General features: G+C 40.4%; 1 protein-coding gene across 2 annotated transcripts in view; it reads left to right on the top strand.

Moving 5' to 3' along the window:
* Positions 1-582: 582 nt before the first annotated feature.
* wdr70 (WD repeat domain 70) overlaps positions 583-16,049 on the top strand; it is a 111,572-nt gene continuing 96,105 nt past the window's right edge. Inside the window, exons 1-6 of one of the 2 annotated variants that reach the window (XM_088910665.1) lie at positions 583-633; positions 1,016-1,075; positions 1,965-2,048; positions 3,225-3,330; positions 4,028-4,235; positions 11,952-12,011. In XM_088910665.1, the coding sequence (XP_088766791.1) occupies positions 609-633; positions 1,016-1,075; positions 1,965-2,048; positions 3,225-3,330; positions 4,028-4,235; positions 11,952-12,011 (543 nt within the window). In that variant the 5' untranslated portion in view covers positions 583-608. The remainder of the gene's footprint in view (positions 634-1,015; positions 1,076-1,964; positions 2,049-3,224; positions 3,331-4,027; positions 4,236-11,951; positions 12,012-16,049) is intronic. The other variant, XM_088910666.1, reaches the window with a different exon arrangement.

Below are 16,049 nucleotides of genomic sequence, written 5' to 3'. Positions count from 1 at the left end.
TTGTTAACTCTGCAAATATCAAGAGACATTTAAAGCAGTAGTACTGCCGTTTCCTAACGTACATTTCCAATTCGTTTACTACACGTTTCCCAGCTTTAGGTCTTTACGAAATCCATTTCTGTTGGGTGTTTAAAGGCTTTTATTTAATTCCACTGACACAGCAGCTGCCCACTCCGCGGCCCGCCTAATCTGCTAGCTGCACTCCCGTGCCTCCACAGTCAGGTCCACGTCAAGAGCTTTGGCATCTTCCGTGCTAAAAGGTGCAGCGCACACGCGTGCTGTTCATACTAAAATCCACATGCTTGAGCTAGCTTTGCTATTGATTTGTCAATTCTTCATAAAGCGGTCCCATCCTGCTCAGCATGATATTGATGAAGTATCTTACCATATTAATAAGAATTCACTACATTATACCACAGTTTATCATGATTGTATACCTTGAAATTGCTGTGATACACCACGGAGCAGTTGTACTTATTTTGGGAGTCTTCACTAGTGGCCGCCAGGCGGCGCTGGCCAAATTGGGCATTACGTCCCATTTTAAGTTGCTGTTCTTGTGAGCGCTCTTTGTTTTGCCGGGTCATGCAAAATATTGGAAACCTGAAATCATGGACTCCGGTGGAGACAAGAATTGTAAGACGATTTTTGTTTTTATATTAGGTTGTTTCACAACGTGTCATAAAAAATAGAGTAGAGCTTTTGTGATTATTTTGGGTGGCTTTTGGAAGACGGTAGGCTGTTTTAGGATTGAAAATGTTAAAATATCAGCAAAGATTAATAGCTGTCCATTTAATTTTCAATGTGTATTACAAAAAACATTTTGAAAGCATGTGGGGTTTAATTTATATTACCTAGCTATTACAGTAATTTCAATAACTGTAGCGAATATCTTTACTGTACTTTTGCTGTTTTTTACGAGTTTAATGCCTGTACAGCTCGTAGCATTTGTGAGGAAAGATATTAAAGTTTTTTTTCCCCCAAGAATAAACTTATGCTGAATTCGCTTTCTTTGTAGCTTGTGGGACCTCCGACAAGGATGCGGACATTGCTTCTGTTATGGGATTCTCCGGGTTCGGTATGTATATGCTTGCAGTACTTTTTATTTATTAATCTTTTAACAACCTGTTTCTAAACTGCATGACAAGAACTTCGGAGCGATTAATTTACTCCCCTTCAAATTAAGGAGATTAAACTCAATAAACAATTTTCTTATGGTTACCAAACAATCGTCATGAAGTGTGGACCACCATCGCTACTAACCATAAACGAAAAACCATGTAGTTATTACTCATACTACCGTATTACTAATGCTTCTGCAGAAGAAGCTGCAATATATTATAATTGCACGTACGTACTTATTTTTGTTCATGACGTCTTTTACACCCTAACCAAAATAAAAGCAGACAAACTAAAATGTCTGCAGAATAGTAAAAGTAATTGCTACGATAGTCTCTGTTTCTCTTTATGTCTCCCTTGGGAAATGTATGAACGTTCTTCTCAGAGCTGAGAGACAGGTAGTGATTATGGGGGACGTATTTTAGTGTTGCACGCTGCTTTTCACCACCGAGACTTGGGTGGTTCAGGTTTGTAGTGGGAATTTGTACTGCCTGTGCAGTCTTCTTTGGGTAATTTTCTACGCGCGGCAAGATTTTGCAACAGTGAATTAGTAGCAGTGTGGAGCAGTGATCAACATTCTGCACTCACAACTGGAAGGTTGTGGGTTCGAATCCCAGGTGAGACACTGCTGCTGTCTCCTTGAGCAAGGAACTTCAACTGAACTGATCCAGTAACATACCCAGCAGTGTACAGCAGATGGGTAAAAATTGCATAAAGGTGTCAGTCCAATACATTAGTAACTACACAAAACATTCCGGTTGAGTTCACAAAAGCTGCTCACAGAACTTGTAATAGCACAGGCTTTGGCAGATGCCTTGACACCAAGTTAATGTCATTCCTCTCTCTAGGGAAGAAAGCCCGCACCTTTGATTTTGATGCCATATTCGAGCAAACCAGAAGAACTGCCATTGAAAGAAGCCAGAAAGCTTTAGGTAAGGAGTCCCTGTGGTGGTGGTTTGAAGTCATGGACAGAGGATGTTACAGTGTATGCTGCACCACTGCATGAGGCATTAATTGGTGAAGGCATGCGATGGAGCCACTGAAAGCTGTGAATCCTCACGTGTAGCTCAGATGGGGGACAGAGGATTACAAAATTTTACTCTCACAGAAAACCTAAATGGTCTTAGGAATTTTTCAAGAATGGTCTATGAAAATAAAACCCGGAATCCAGGTTCATCAAGGTATTTATTTTTTTAATGGGAGAAGCTTTTTATAATTTTATTTTATTTTTGTAATAAGTAGTTATTTTAGAAGTCATGAACATTTTTCATTCAGATACTGTGCAGAATCTTTCTTTTTATTCATGTAATACCATTAGTTTAGTGCCTTTTGATCTTTCAAGGTCTGTGATTGTAATGTACAATTTCGATTCCAAATTGCAGAAGCAGCTCAAGCAAGTCAGTAATCTGTTGCTTGCTTCATATTGGCATTGAACCTGGAAAGTCTGCACAGCCCTAAGTGCTTTAGAGTAGTAGATCCCAAACACCTATTTTTTTCTTGCTCTAGCTGAGCACTCAATTACTTAATAAGACTAATTGTTTTCAGAAAAAAACAGCAGGTGAGTGGGCTTCTTTAAAGCTCTTACCTAACACTACAGTGATAATTTAACAGCAATACTGGCCATACTCTTTAATGATAATAATTAATTATTATTATTGAGGTGCAGCCAATATGCACCAATAGCCCTACTGCACTTCTTTACATAGGCCACACTTTGCAGGCTCAAAATGGAATTTAGACGGAACACCATAGCTAATCACCCAGTTCTTGCAAACAGTACCTAAAGATTGTTAATGACCAAGCAGTCTGAACCTTGGTTTTACGTCTTATCTGTCACACAGCATTTCAGGGCAGAGCCTTCTGTTCACCATGCTGAGGTAATGGTTTTAGAAATTCTCATTCAGCAGGGAAGGCCTGTCTCCTCTGCTTACAATTTTTGGTTTTCCAGATAAATCAAGACTGTGCTTACTTTTCATTTATTTAAATGTATGCATTTCTTACATAACTGGCAAGAGAAATAAAAGGCGTAAGAAGGACTCTATAGGCTAAGTCCCACTGCTCTCTGGGGAAATGCAGTGAGTTGGTGAATGTGCTGTCTTTCCCCTCAGAGGAGCGAGAGATGGAGAACATGCAGCAGATGTCTGCAGGGAGCTCTCAGTCCAGCAAGGCACCTGTGCAGCCTAGGAGAGGAATGTCAGCACCGTCTGCCTCCAGGTAAACCAGAAGTGGGTTTACTGTGGGTTATGCAGGACCTTGTCAATACCTTTTGGCCTGCTTGTGGTAGAGAAGTGATTTTAATATTTTTAATTGAGATGTGCTTTGTTTACATATATCGGTGTGCATGCTGTCTTTGAGCCAGAAGCAGAGAGGAACTGCATTAAGTCGGAGAGGGACATCGTTGTCATTATCAGTCAGGAGACTGATCTTAATGTGATGTTAAAGATCTTACCAGATCTGCTTAAAATATAAATGGTAGACCAGAGAGTCTCTCTCTTAGGATTTACAAAGTGCAATAAGAATAGTTTGATTAAAAAAAGTCTCCCCTGTGACCTTGTACTTTACACAAGAAACGTATAACTTTACACATCCATTTAGAAAATGGATGGCCGGAATTTAAAGACTTGGGCCACTGGAAAGCGGATACTATTTTGTGAAAATTACATGGAAATCTTTGCAAGTCAGGACTGTAATGTCCAGTATAAAAGGCAACATCTAATAATACACTTGAAAATTGAGATAAATCTGTTTAGATTCTTAAAGGCATTAGGACATATGAAAGCTTGGCTGAGGAAGGATTGTTTGGGTGGACCAGTACAGCATGACAGAGAAATGACTAATCAAAAACTGTTTGGCTTATTGAGCTTCAGAAGGTCAGGGTGACAGCCAGCCTCACGGGTCTCCTTTCCTCCAGCAGGGGGCAGGAGAGCGACAGCGAGAGCAGCAGCGGCAGTGAGGACGAGGATTCGGAGGAGGAGCAGGTCGGACCCCCTCTGCCCCCCGCCGTGGCCACACGGGGAGGGGCCGACAACGAAGAAGAATTCGTGGGGCCACCTCTGCCTCCTGGATACACAGAAAACGACGATGACGAAGACGATGAGGCTCAGGATGACGACGATGACGTGAGTTTTAGAATTTTTTTTCCTTAAAAAGGAAAGACGTGTTGTTGATGCTTTTTGTTGGATCCTGGTGCCTGCGAGCCAGTATTAGCCTCTACCTCTAGTTCAGGTTTTGGTTGGTCACAGCCTTTTCTGGACAGCACTACGTCAAACAACAGTGCATGGAATGATTAATGAGCTTTGTGTCATTAATTATCCGTACCCACTGATACAGCCCAACATTTTATCGATGTGTTAAAATAGTGGCAATTACACACGGAACTGTCTTGAACAGCTGAGCTCCACCTGGGATTTGAACCCACTTCTCTGCTGCTCCACTCTCCTGTGCACTAAAATGAAAGGACTGATGTTCTCGTTCTTCATCAGAATAGCTGCTTTTAGTCATCTTATACAGTATAGGGTGTGTCCATAGGGTGTGTAGGTTATGTTGCAGTAAGCCTCACAATTCCACTTATTTCTTTAATAAAGCTGCTGAAGATTTAAGTTGCACAGCTGCATTCAAGGCTATTAGGTCTGCCTTTGTAAATGTTCAAACCAGCAGTTCTTAACGCTAAAGCAAATACCTTTTACTGCCCTGTAGATGAATCTGCATAGCCTGGCCTGTGATTTATTTTCTTCATCTTAGGTGCTTTTAGGTTCTTGGGGGGTGGCCTGGACACCACAGTCTGAAGGAGGCCAGATGTCTGCTGGGAGAGTGAGGGAGGCGCGGGGGGGGGATGGGAGTAAGAAAAGACAGGTCGGGTTTCTGCGTGCGCGGTGGAAGAGATCTTGGGCTTCGTTTCCTGATTCCGTACCCCCAAGCAGTTGAGAGCCCCGATTTAAAAAAAAATGTGCAACCCATTACAGGCGCAGAGCCGTGTCCAGCCAGGGCCGCCCCTGGGGGGACATCGGGGTGTCCGCAGCCGAGCGCCTGCTGCTTGTCGCGGATATGGCTGGTGATTTTTATAGCTGACGAGCAGCGTGTTGTAAAGAAAGAGCAGGCCGCGCGTGCAGGTGCGGGCTTGGCGCGTTGCGTGACGGGAGAGCCCGAGGGATGGCTCTGGACGGGGTCCAGGAGCAAGGCTTCCTTTTTTCGGACTCCTGCTATCATTCCAGCGGCACGGCTTTCTTCCTTCCTAGATTTATGTCCCAGCTGGAGAAAATGTGTGTCTTTTCCCCCTTACATGAGTGTCCGAAGGTTGTTTTTTTTTAACGCATGATAGTAATAACGAGAAGAAAAAATTCTGCATTGTGAAACTGCAGTATTGCTGATAGCTGGGAGTCTCTTGTGTACTGTGTGTGTTAAATCCCAATTTGTTTCCAGTTTAATCATTGAAATTAAGCAAAAATCCGCAAATACACTTCTTTTTCTAGTTGAAAAGGCTGTGAAGTGGCCGGTGTGTTTGAAGTGTGAGCAGAAAGCTGCCTCGAGTGGCAGGTGCTGAGTAGTGCTTGCTGTACGAGTCAGACGTAGAAGCCGCTCAAGAATTGTGAAGCTTCAGTTGAGGAAGATTCAGAGGGAATCTGTGCATCATCTATTGTTGTGTCTTTAAGTGATTTCACAGTGCGGCATAGTTATAACAGGTGTACAAGTGGGGAGCTGTTGTTGGCTGCAAAGGAACAGGTGAAGGTTAATTCCATGCTGAAAAACAGAAAGGAGAAACAAAATTTCAGCTGCAGCTTTGATGCCTTCTTCAGGTGTGAACTGAACTGGAAAAAACAATTTGAGCTTTGGCCACATGGGGGCAGCATGTTTATATGACAGATAGGAATCTAGTTGCTTGGGTACTACACAAAAGTAGGGATTTAAAAATCATTTGCCTTCTCTTCTGTGACGGTGGCTAAAAAAATTACAAGTTTGTAATCTTGGTCATAAAACGTTTAAGGTTTATGATTCATCTGGTGTCCCAAGTGTGTTATTTTTATTTCGAAGGGAGCCACTAAATATCACTTCCCGTGTTGTATACACACAGCAGTGCCTAACTGTAATTTTGCTCCAATTTGACCTGAGGTTTATTTACACAGAGGTTTGCTGGGATGCTTCAGTTTTTGTATATGAAGCTCAGTTCAGTTCTTCCCACACCTTGACTTAATTTCTTCTAGATAAATGACATCAGAGATGAAATAGTGGCCAGGGAGGAGAGCATCATGTATCCAGTTGCTTGATGGTGGGTTAAAAAAAGCTTTTAAATTAATGAAAAGGCTCAACTCCTTGTTGAGGTTCAGATTGTGGCTTGATGGTTTGTGGTGTTTTTGTGCTCTGAGGGTGAGGAAAATTAATATTATGAAAAATGCGTTTGCTTCCTGTTAGTTTTATCTCGGATCCCTCTTTTTTTTTACCCATCGAAGACATTGCCTCTGTGTTTTTGAAAGCAGGTTGTTATTATTTGGCTGATGCTTTTATCCAAAGTGACTTGATATACAATATCTACCCGTTTTTTCCTTGCTCAAGGGTACAACAGCAGTGCACCACTGTGGGAATACGAGCACACAACCATCTAGTGAGTCCAGAGCCCTGACCCTTACTCCATGCGGATAGATGCCTGAGAAAGATCCTGCAGGTCTGCTGGGATGATTTTCTCATGACATTTGACAGGCAGCCCAGCAGCCACAGATCTCAAAGACTCAGTACCAGTGGTGCCCCAAGTAATGAATGTGGTTGAATTAATTGCATTTATATGGCTGTTTTGTTATTCCAAAGGATCTTGGTGCAGCAGCCCCACTGCACAGCAGATCTGGCAGAGAAATGAGCAGTTGCTTCATCAGTTGAATTGATGTGGAACTGCAGATAGCCTAGATTGTACAAGGTCAGAGTGGAATTTAGCCAGGGCACTGGGGTTATACCCCCTCTCTTCCACAGCTCTTCCAGATCCTGTCATAAGAGCTTTAATGAGCAAGTGGACAACAACTCCTACAGAACAGTGTCTGTGGTCACCATATTGAGTTTCTGTCCCTTCCAAAACACGAGGCCAAAAGAGTCAGACTCCAGGCCTGATGACACAGGCTCCACCTGCACTAGCTGTCAATGTGAGAAGTTCCTCGCTTTGGATTTTGTATTTGGTTTGCAAGTTCTACTAGTGCAAGGAGCACAAAGTGTCAGAAGGAGATGGTCTGAGATCTGCCAAATGGGCAAAAGACACTGAGAAAGTGAACTACTGTTTTCCAGGCCTGAATGTTGGCAGTGAAGTGTGCTTGTGTTCTCCTGCACATAAGTGGTTGTTTAGTGTTTACGATGTGCCACTTGCTTCCAGTTGGAAAAGAAAAAGCAGCGTTTAATCGGCCACGTACCTTCTGCTGTGCTATACTGGGCTAATTTCACACAACTCCTTCTCAGCATGGCTGAATGTGTGCCAGTGAGGTTTGTTTCTGAAGTGGCTGGCCACCTTAGAAAAGATGAAGGAGGCAATATTTTCATAAGGAATAAAGTTTTTGTGGTTAAAAAAACAAATGTGTGTACATGTAAGGAAAACTGCAGCCAAAACATTATTTTTCTTATTAACCTGTACTTGTTCCTTTTCAGCACACACTCTGACACAGCTAGCAAGCCTAATTGCACCTCTTCAACTGCACTTAACTGTTTACTTCACCTAACCAAGGAAACAAGCAGTTTTTTTTAAAATAGCCTTTAAGCACAGTGTTATTTTCATCTGTGTATGACAAATGATTTTTCTGTGTGCAATACTGTTACGATTTCAGTATATCATATCTACACTATATATACTTATACATTTCTATGTTTGTATTAAGCGCGACGCATATCCCCAAGAGCCCTGCACAGGCTTCTTTGATTTTTAAAGCCATAATGCCATTTTACCATTTTAGGTGTGAAGAACTGTGTGTGTCCTACATTTCAAAATGCTAAGTCACATGAAACACCAGGTCAGAATTCATTGTGTAAAACAACAGAGAGCATCGTAGTGTGTAGCACTACCGAGTCATTATAAATTCTGTGCTGGAAGGACCATCTCCGCTGGTGCTAGCCCTGCTAGAGCACCTGCAGTCCAAAAATACATGGAAACACTTAATGCCTTGAAAACGGACAATGTTTACTTTCTACCCAGAAACTACAGTTTTGACTGTGTTGGTATGGGGTATTAACATTAAACAATAAAAAGAAACGTTTTATATAGGCTTATTATGAGAATATATTCACATTCAAACGTGATTTTTTTTCAGAAATATATTGCAAAATATGTCTGACTGGTACCAAGAAATAATGCGTGTCTAATAATCAGAAAGACTCACATTTAACTGGTGAGAGTGAGAAGTTATTTCTATAGTAAGTAATACAAATTACAAATGACATTTGATCCTTCCGGAAAGTAGCTCAAAAATGAATAGAACAAAACTGATTTAAAAGTTCTCTTCCTTAATTCCTTATACCTGGTCATTTTGTGCAGTTTTGTCACATCAGTCCCGAATGTTTTAGTGCCGTAGTAAGGAATTGATATAGAGCCATATCCCTACGCAGGGTCACATCAGGAATGCTGTATTTGAAGAAATCAAGTTTTTTAACTTTTGGGGTCAAATCAATCATGACTTTTAGAGCGTGATATCAGAGTTTCATGGGCCATGATATTTGTGAAATTCATTTTACCTTCCTGACAGCTGTAATTTTCTGTTTTTCTAATTTATTTAAAAAAAAATTAAACTCTCACTGGTATTAAGAGGCTCTCATCTGTGTAAAGTCATTACATTCTAATTGGTTGATTAGCGCTTTACAGTCATGTCACATTTTGTCACCGTACCAGTTCATGTTACTCTTGATATCACAGCTAAATTGTGTCACTTGGGGTGTAATTAATTGCCTGCTTGACAGAATTGCTAATCAAAGCATAACAGAATTGGAACCAGCTGTAAAACTATGATAGGAAGTAGTCTTTCCTTCCTAAAACTGAGGATGTACTGCTGTTTTTTCTGTTTTTAATGTTTTGCTATTTAGTTACTTTATAAAATACCTCTTGCCTCTGTCCTATCAATGACTGGGCTGTCAGATTGGCAATTTCTCCAAGACGTTTTCTACATGTTAGACAAATGGTGGCTTCAACTGGAAGTTCTTTAAGAGGAAGGATTTTGAGACTTAAATGATGAATTGGAAAAGCTAAAACATAGTGCATACTAGGCTTTTTCAGTCATGTAACAAGTAAATATTTTATTCAAAGCGTAGGATAGGCCTTAGTGATTACTGTCCTGAATCTAGGCCATGTGCTTAGCTTACTGTGATGGGTAATTCAGAAGCACCAGTACCTAATTGGCCAAGCATTGCTGGGGCTGGTTTAAATAGGATTATCCTCCACTTTCGTCTACAACTGAGGCTTGCTGGCCACCTGTATTTTTGCAGGTCTAGGAGGTGCTTTCTGCTGAAAGTGTCTTCTTAAAGCTAAGACATTGCTGTTGGATACTTGAGCAAGGTACTCCACCCGCATTGTTCTAGCTACAAACCTATCTTTGTAAATGGTTGCAAATATAAGTCACTTAATATACAGTAAATATTACTGTATATTACATTAATATTGTGGTTTTTGCATGGACACAACACCTAAGTTATTGCTTTTTTCCCTGTATTGGGGCTGAATTCTCTCTGAATGAATGTAGGTGGGCCACTTTGAAATACAGCGGTGGACAGAAATATTTTGGTACTTCTTCACGGCTTTTGCCTGCTAGAAAATGCTGCGGAGGGCTTTGGCTGTGCTCCATTAAGGGCATCATAAAGGTTGAGTGCTGCCCAGATCCTAAGGAGAAGAGCTTCCAAGACAAATGAGAAAGTTACATGAAGTTACAGAAGATACAGAAGATCACGTATAGACATTGTTTAAGTTGGTTTCAGTTTTACTGAACAAGTAATGATGGGGATTCGACACTCTTACCTCCATCGCCCTGGTTCAATTCTCAGCCGGTGAAACCAATTTTAAGAATGCTCATTGCAAGGCTGTTTTGTCTGTGTCTTCTATCTTGATGATAATTTTGAACTCGGCTTGCAGGTCAAAAAACAGTGTAGCTAGTATTTTCTGTCGTTTATACCATGCCATGGTCCGGACGATACAGTAACGTAGTTTTATGTTCCCATAATGAAAGATAAAGCCTCCATCACTCTTCTTAATTTCTTCTTAACATGGGCCCTCCCCCCGGCGCTGCAACTGTTTTGTCATAAATCTGAAACCCATATCATATCCTACTGTGGAATGCAGCAATAACACATCTTCCATGGACGGGGGATGTTGATTTCTCGCAGGAGACTTCCAAGACCCGAGAGAAAGAGGCAGGCAGCTCCGCTCAACATCTGGTCTGGACAGACCGGTTTCTGTTGTTGGAACGTTTCAAACACGTTGGGTCACCGCAATGCAGTGCCAAAGACTGCTCACAAGGACGGGAATGTGGGGAGTAAAACCCACAACGGTATTAAAGCCAAATCCCCTGCTTGTATTGTCTCTGTTTTTGAGAAGAGATGTTCAGTTTACTTCACTGTACTTGTTTTACTTCGGTTATAAACTCAAAACTCAACTCGCAGAACTCAAAACCACAGCCGGCCCATTAATCTCCAGACCCTTTGCGGTGAAGGGGGTTGAATTGGATGTGTTAGAGTTGGCGTTTTAGTCACTATTTTGTAGGACAGTAGTCTAGTTTCTTAAAAAACTGATCACTGCACCTTCGTAGTGACTATTGATAATGATTTAATAAAATTCTTTCTTGGTGTTTTCGCAGAAAAAAAAAACGTTTTTGCACACCATGCTGCATAACACTATTTTCACTCTGAGAAATGTGGTTGTGAACAAACACATTCAGGGTTTCCTTTACAATAAATGTCTCTTTAGCTACAGGACCAGTTGCCGCTGACATTGTGCAGGCTCCAGGAAAATCCCAGCTTTTCAGCTTGGAGCCTGTGTTGGGCGTGATGATTGATTGTTAACTGACTTGTCCACCTCGCTGGATGACATCATCTGAGCGCAGGAAGCAGAGGCTTCCGGCCAGGTGTGGTGGAGGACGAACGAATATGGGACACCGTCCCCTGGGATTCGGAGAAAACCACTCACACGCCTCGGGCGGATCTTGACTTTCTGCCCGAATGGTCTCTCATTTCAGCAGAAACGAGAGTAAAGTTAGTAGGGGAGGGATGCATCCTGGGTGAGCAATAAACTTCTGCCGAGATTTGTGACAGCTTGGTCTTCTTTGGTAGCAGGGCATGGCCTCACAAAGCAGTTCAACACCAATTGGTTATGCTTAAAAATGTAATGTGAAATTTGGAGAGCAAAAATATATTGTATTACAATGTATATGCATATTATGTTATGTTAAGAATGTGCAGTTAGCTAATATTCTGTTCTGTAAATTGTGCTTTTATAATATTAAACAATGAGTTCTGCAAATCGCCATCTCAACATTATCAGGACGTCACTTTGGCTGTGCTTAAACTGCCTTTGAAGCTGTTGCAATGCGATTAGTTAAACAGCTCCCATGAAGAAATAAATGTGACAGGAATAGGGTTTATGAACACCAAAGATTTTATTAGTATGGGTCAAGAATTTCCCCTCTTCCTTTTACACACTTGAATGTCCAGATGTCCTTGAATTTCTGTGTTGTTGCTCTCGAAAATGTGGTTGTGCGATGAGCTGAAGGCCTCCTGCTGTTTGTAGCCTGTTCTGATATTTCTTGATTGTTTTGTAATGAAATCCTGTGTAATTGTGCATGTCCGGGATGTATTCTCTCAACCTGTTAACCTCCAGTATTTTCTCTCTGTTTCAGAACCCTGTGAAGCGAATCCCTGACACACACGAAATTACACTGCAGCACGGGACCAAGACGGTAGGACCCTCTTGCAGTGCCGTTTCATTGGCAGGCGTTGGGGGTGGACTTTGTGAGTCCGGATCTCATTGTTCCGGATAGTACATGCATTTTTAAAATCAATTTAATCCGGTGCAGAACTCCAATACCTGCTGACAGTTTAATCACTTTGTGAGAATGGCTTAGTCAGAAAATGGTAGCACAATTGTTCCACAAAAGAAAATTTTAAAAAAATGCACGCCCTAGGTTATGGAGGTGCTTTCCATCAGAAGATGATTAGAACCAATTTAGAAGAAGGATGCACTTTCAAACCCTTACAATTTAAATCATGACATAATAATAATAATAATAATAATAATAATAATAGAATCATCTAATTAAATATAGAGAGATGGCTCATCTGCTAAGTTGATCTCAAGTGTTCATTAAAGAGCCAGCCAGCAGATCAACAAAGTCCTGTATTCAACAGTGTTAGCATACGAGAAGCCAATTGTGTTTTAGTGGAAGAAAACATGATTAATGAATCCCCAAGTCCCAATGGTGTCTTATCAGTCATACTCTAAGAAGAGAGGTTATTCAGTCATTGATCCAGTTTTTCCAACAGATCCTCGATACAGGGGTAGTACCCAAGGACAAAAGGATTGCAAAGGAGAACCCATCCATAATAAGTTAGAAACAATTGACCCACATAATCATAGGATAATATGTCTCGATAGGATTAATTTTTATGGAGACAAATATTAGAACTAAACTAGAGGATCACCTATGTAGAAATAATGTTCTAGGATATAGTCAGCATGGATTTAGAAAATATTTGGGTGTTAAAGTTATTTGAACAAGCAGCAACATTAATGGATACATACAAAGTGTATATTATAACATTTTTAGTAGGCTTTTGATAAAGTTGATGAAATTTCTTATCAAGCATTAATTCTCCACTTGCAGATAGTAGGCATTCTTTGCTCTTCCTAATTTTATTTAAGTGATGTAGATTTTTGTTTAATTACTTAACTACAGTAGTCAGGATTGTAGATACCAAATCAGGATTATTAGCAAACACTGAAGAAGCAGCAAATGAAATTTAAAAAGATTTAGATAAAATTCTAGCCTGGGCAAACGCCTGGCAAATGATGTTTAATGTAGATAAGTGTAGGTTTTGCATATGTTAGCAAAAATCATTAGATAACATTAAAATACATGTTATAAATACAAAATAGGAAACACAGAGAAAACACTATGTATGAAGAAGACTAAGATTTTTATGTTGATGCTTCTTTTTCATCTTCTTGACATTGTGGAGAAGCAATGAAAAAATGTTAGATAGTTAAAAAGCATAGACAGTCAAGGAATGTTATGGCAAAATTGTACAGTGCATTAGTAATGCCTTATTTAGAATACTGTTTACAGTTTTCATCACCACATTATAGAATAGATATTGCTGCTCTGGAATCCGTCAAACCAGAGAAAGAACAACCAGAAACCTTCTGGGAGTTAAAGGAATATCCTATAGTAATAAGCTGAAGGAACAGATCTTTTTTAGTCTTGAACAGAGATGATTTGATTCTTGTATTCATAATCCTCAAAGGCATTGACAATGTCTTCCCAGTGGATTTCTTCATAATCACCAGTGGAACAGAGGAGACAAATTAGGACGATGGGAAAATGCATCTAAAATTCAGAATAGGAGGCACTTCTTTACCCAGAAGAGTTGTTGGAGTACGGGACAGGATACCCAGCCATGTTGTTGAAACTGATACCCTGGCTTCTCAGGAGAAACATGTGGACAGAATGGATCAGTGGATTAACTACTAACTACCAAATAGGTTAGATGGGCTGCTTGGCCTGTCCTTTCCTGTGTAACTGATCTTAAGCCCTGTCAATGTTTAGGCACAAACAAAAGCCTTTGCTAGAGCCAGGGCTTCCAACTCCTGGCACATCTTAACAGCAGGATGGCTCTGGCAGAAACTACAGGCACTGTGTAAAGAAATGCAGTAGACAGATGGAAATGATTTTTTTACTTTTAACGTGATCTCTGTTAACATAGCACAGGGCAATAACTTCATTATTTCAATGGAGTTTATTAGGGGGGGCTGTGGCAGTCGAGTTGTAAGCTGAAACGTAGTGGATGGCTTGTGTCGGAGGCCATCCAGTGGAAAGTTCTTAAAGCTATTGTCAGCTCAGGTAACGGCGATGGGCTTCTCGTCTTTGCTATTTCAAAAGAAAAGCTGAAAAACAAATGTACATCAAAGCAAATCACCTCTCCTGTTTTTAATAATAAAATATCGTAAACTAGGGGAAGTATCTTATGTGATTAGAGGACCTGAACTAAACAAAAATTACTGTTTTGATAATTTGAACATATAATAAAACGCTAACCTATTTTGCTGTGACGTGTACGTTCCTGAATGAACACTTTATCTGCAGAGTTTGGTCCAACTGTGGTCTCATTTAATTACATGGGTTATTTGTTATAGTTTATTTTTAATTAGTAGATTACGAATCTAATTAATCTTAAACACATGCTGAGTGATGTGGAAGAGTTATTGGATCAGGGCTCCAAAGACCAGGGTTTGAGATCTCTTATGTTGTATTTGAGTTGTGAGTTATTCCACCATATCAAGCATTTTAATCCCAGAGGTCTGGTTTTAAAGTGAACGTACATCATAAAAGAAAAGCACTAGGTCTCAATAATGTCAGCTGTTCTTCACACCTATAGCCACAAAATAATTTGACACTCTGAATTTGGCACATTTGGATTCAGCCTGGTGACGAGTGGCCCCGTAGGTAGAGTCATTCTCGTCTGGCACTATGGGCACATAGTGGGAAGAGATGGGCTGGAATGTGTCACGTTCTCCACAGATGCTGAAGATTACAGTGCAATTTATCCAGCTTAAACTTTTCTTCCTTTGTAAATGTTAAAAGAATTTGGGGTTTTAAAATCTACATTCCATCAAAGAAAATTAGATCAATACAAAAGTATCTGTTGAAATGCTCTGACAATACTACAACATTTGATGGAGTGACATTGCTACTGACATTTCACATTTATTTCGCACGTTTATTTAACAGTGCGGTCACTGTTATGCCACTCCTGTATCAGAGTAATATTAAATATTTTCCACAAATGTTTAAGGAGTTTCTGCCTCTGAGTCATTTGGATGTAAGAGTTGACTTGGCATGATTAAACAATGTTGTTTACTGTTGCCCAAAAAGAAATGTATTTCCTTATAAGGAAATTAAGAGTAACAATATCAATGTAATAGGAAAAAATCCTTTTGGGATGTATATTGGAAAGAGCTAATCATTCTCGCGTAATGAGAGAGATTTTAATGAATCTTACTTGGATTTAAAAAGTTGCTTTTTGGCCTCACCAATTTACTTAATTTTCCATTACTTGGTATTTTATGAAACGTTATACAAAAGAACACATTCATTAAGGAAGCCTTTGAGTGGATGATAGTTAGCGCATTCCATTTGTGTTAGCTATAGCAAAGTTCTGGTGTGTGACCTTTATTGTTTTACATTCCTGCCCATCTCCCTGTCGTATGAAACTGGTTCTTAACAAATGAAATAATCGTTTTTGAATGGGCACTCTTATTGCTTAGACAATCCTAACGTTACAGTGTTTAGTCGGTGTCCTGCCTGTCGCACTTTTTCATGAGACTGGAATTCTTTAGAGGAGAGCTGCAGGAGTCGAGTCAAAGGGATTCAGTCCTGACAATGTGAAAAACCAAACAAAATCCAGGCATTCAGGAGCTTGCCAAGGGGTCGTTGCTTTGTGTTTTCTTCAAAATGTTTCTTCTCCAGTCACACAGACCCGCAAGTAATGATGGATACAATATCCCCATCTGAGGCTGCTCCAGTCCTGTGCACTCCAGGAAATTCCTGCCAGCACTTTCATCATTAATTAGGATTCAACGACTTTCATAGAAAAGGAGCACACCGAAGGAGGCTTGCTATGTTTGTGGCGTTCTTGTTTGTTCTGTTTGAGACTTGGAAGGAATTTAAGCACACATGAATATGATGATGAAAGCAGGCCGTTCTGCCTATCATAGCCAG

This window comes from Atractosteus spatula, chromosome 3 (assembly GCF_055471065.1).
Source record: "Atractosteus spatula isolate fAtrSpa1 chromosome 3, fAtrSpa1.hap1, whole genome shotgun sequence".
Taxonomy (NCBI): domain Eukaryota; kingdom Metazoa; phylum Chordata; class Actinopteri; order Semionotiformes; family Lepisosteidae; genus Atractosteus; species Atractosteus spatula.
This window is presented reverse-complemented; position numbering and strand designations above follow the sequence as displayed.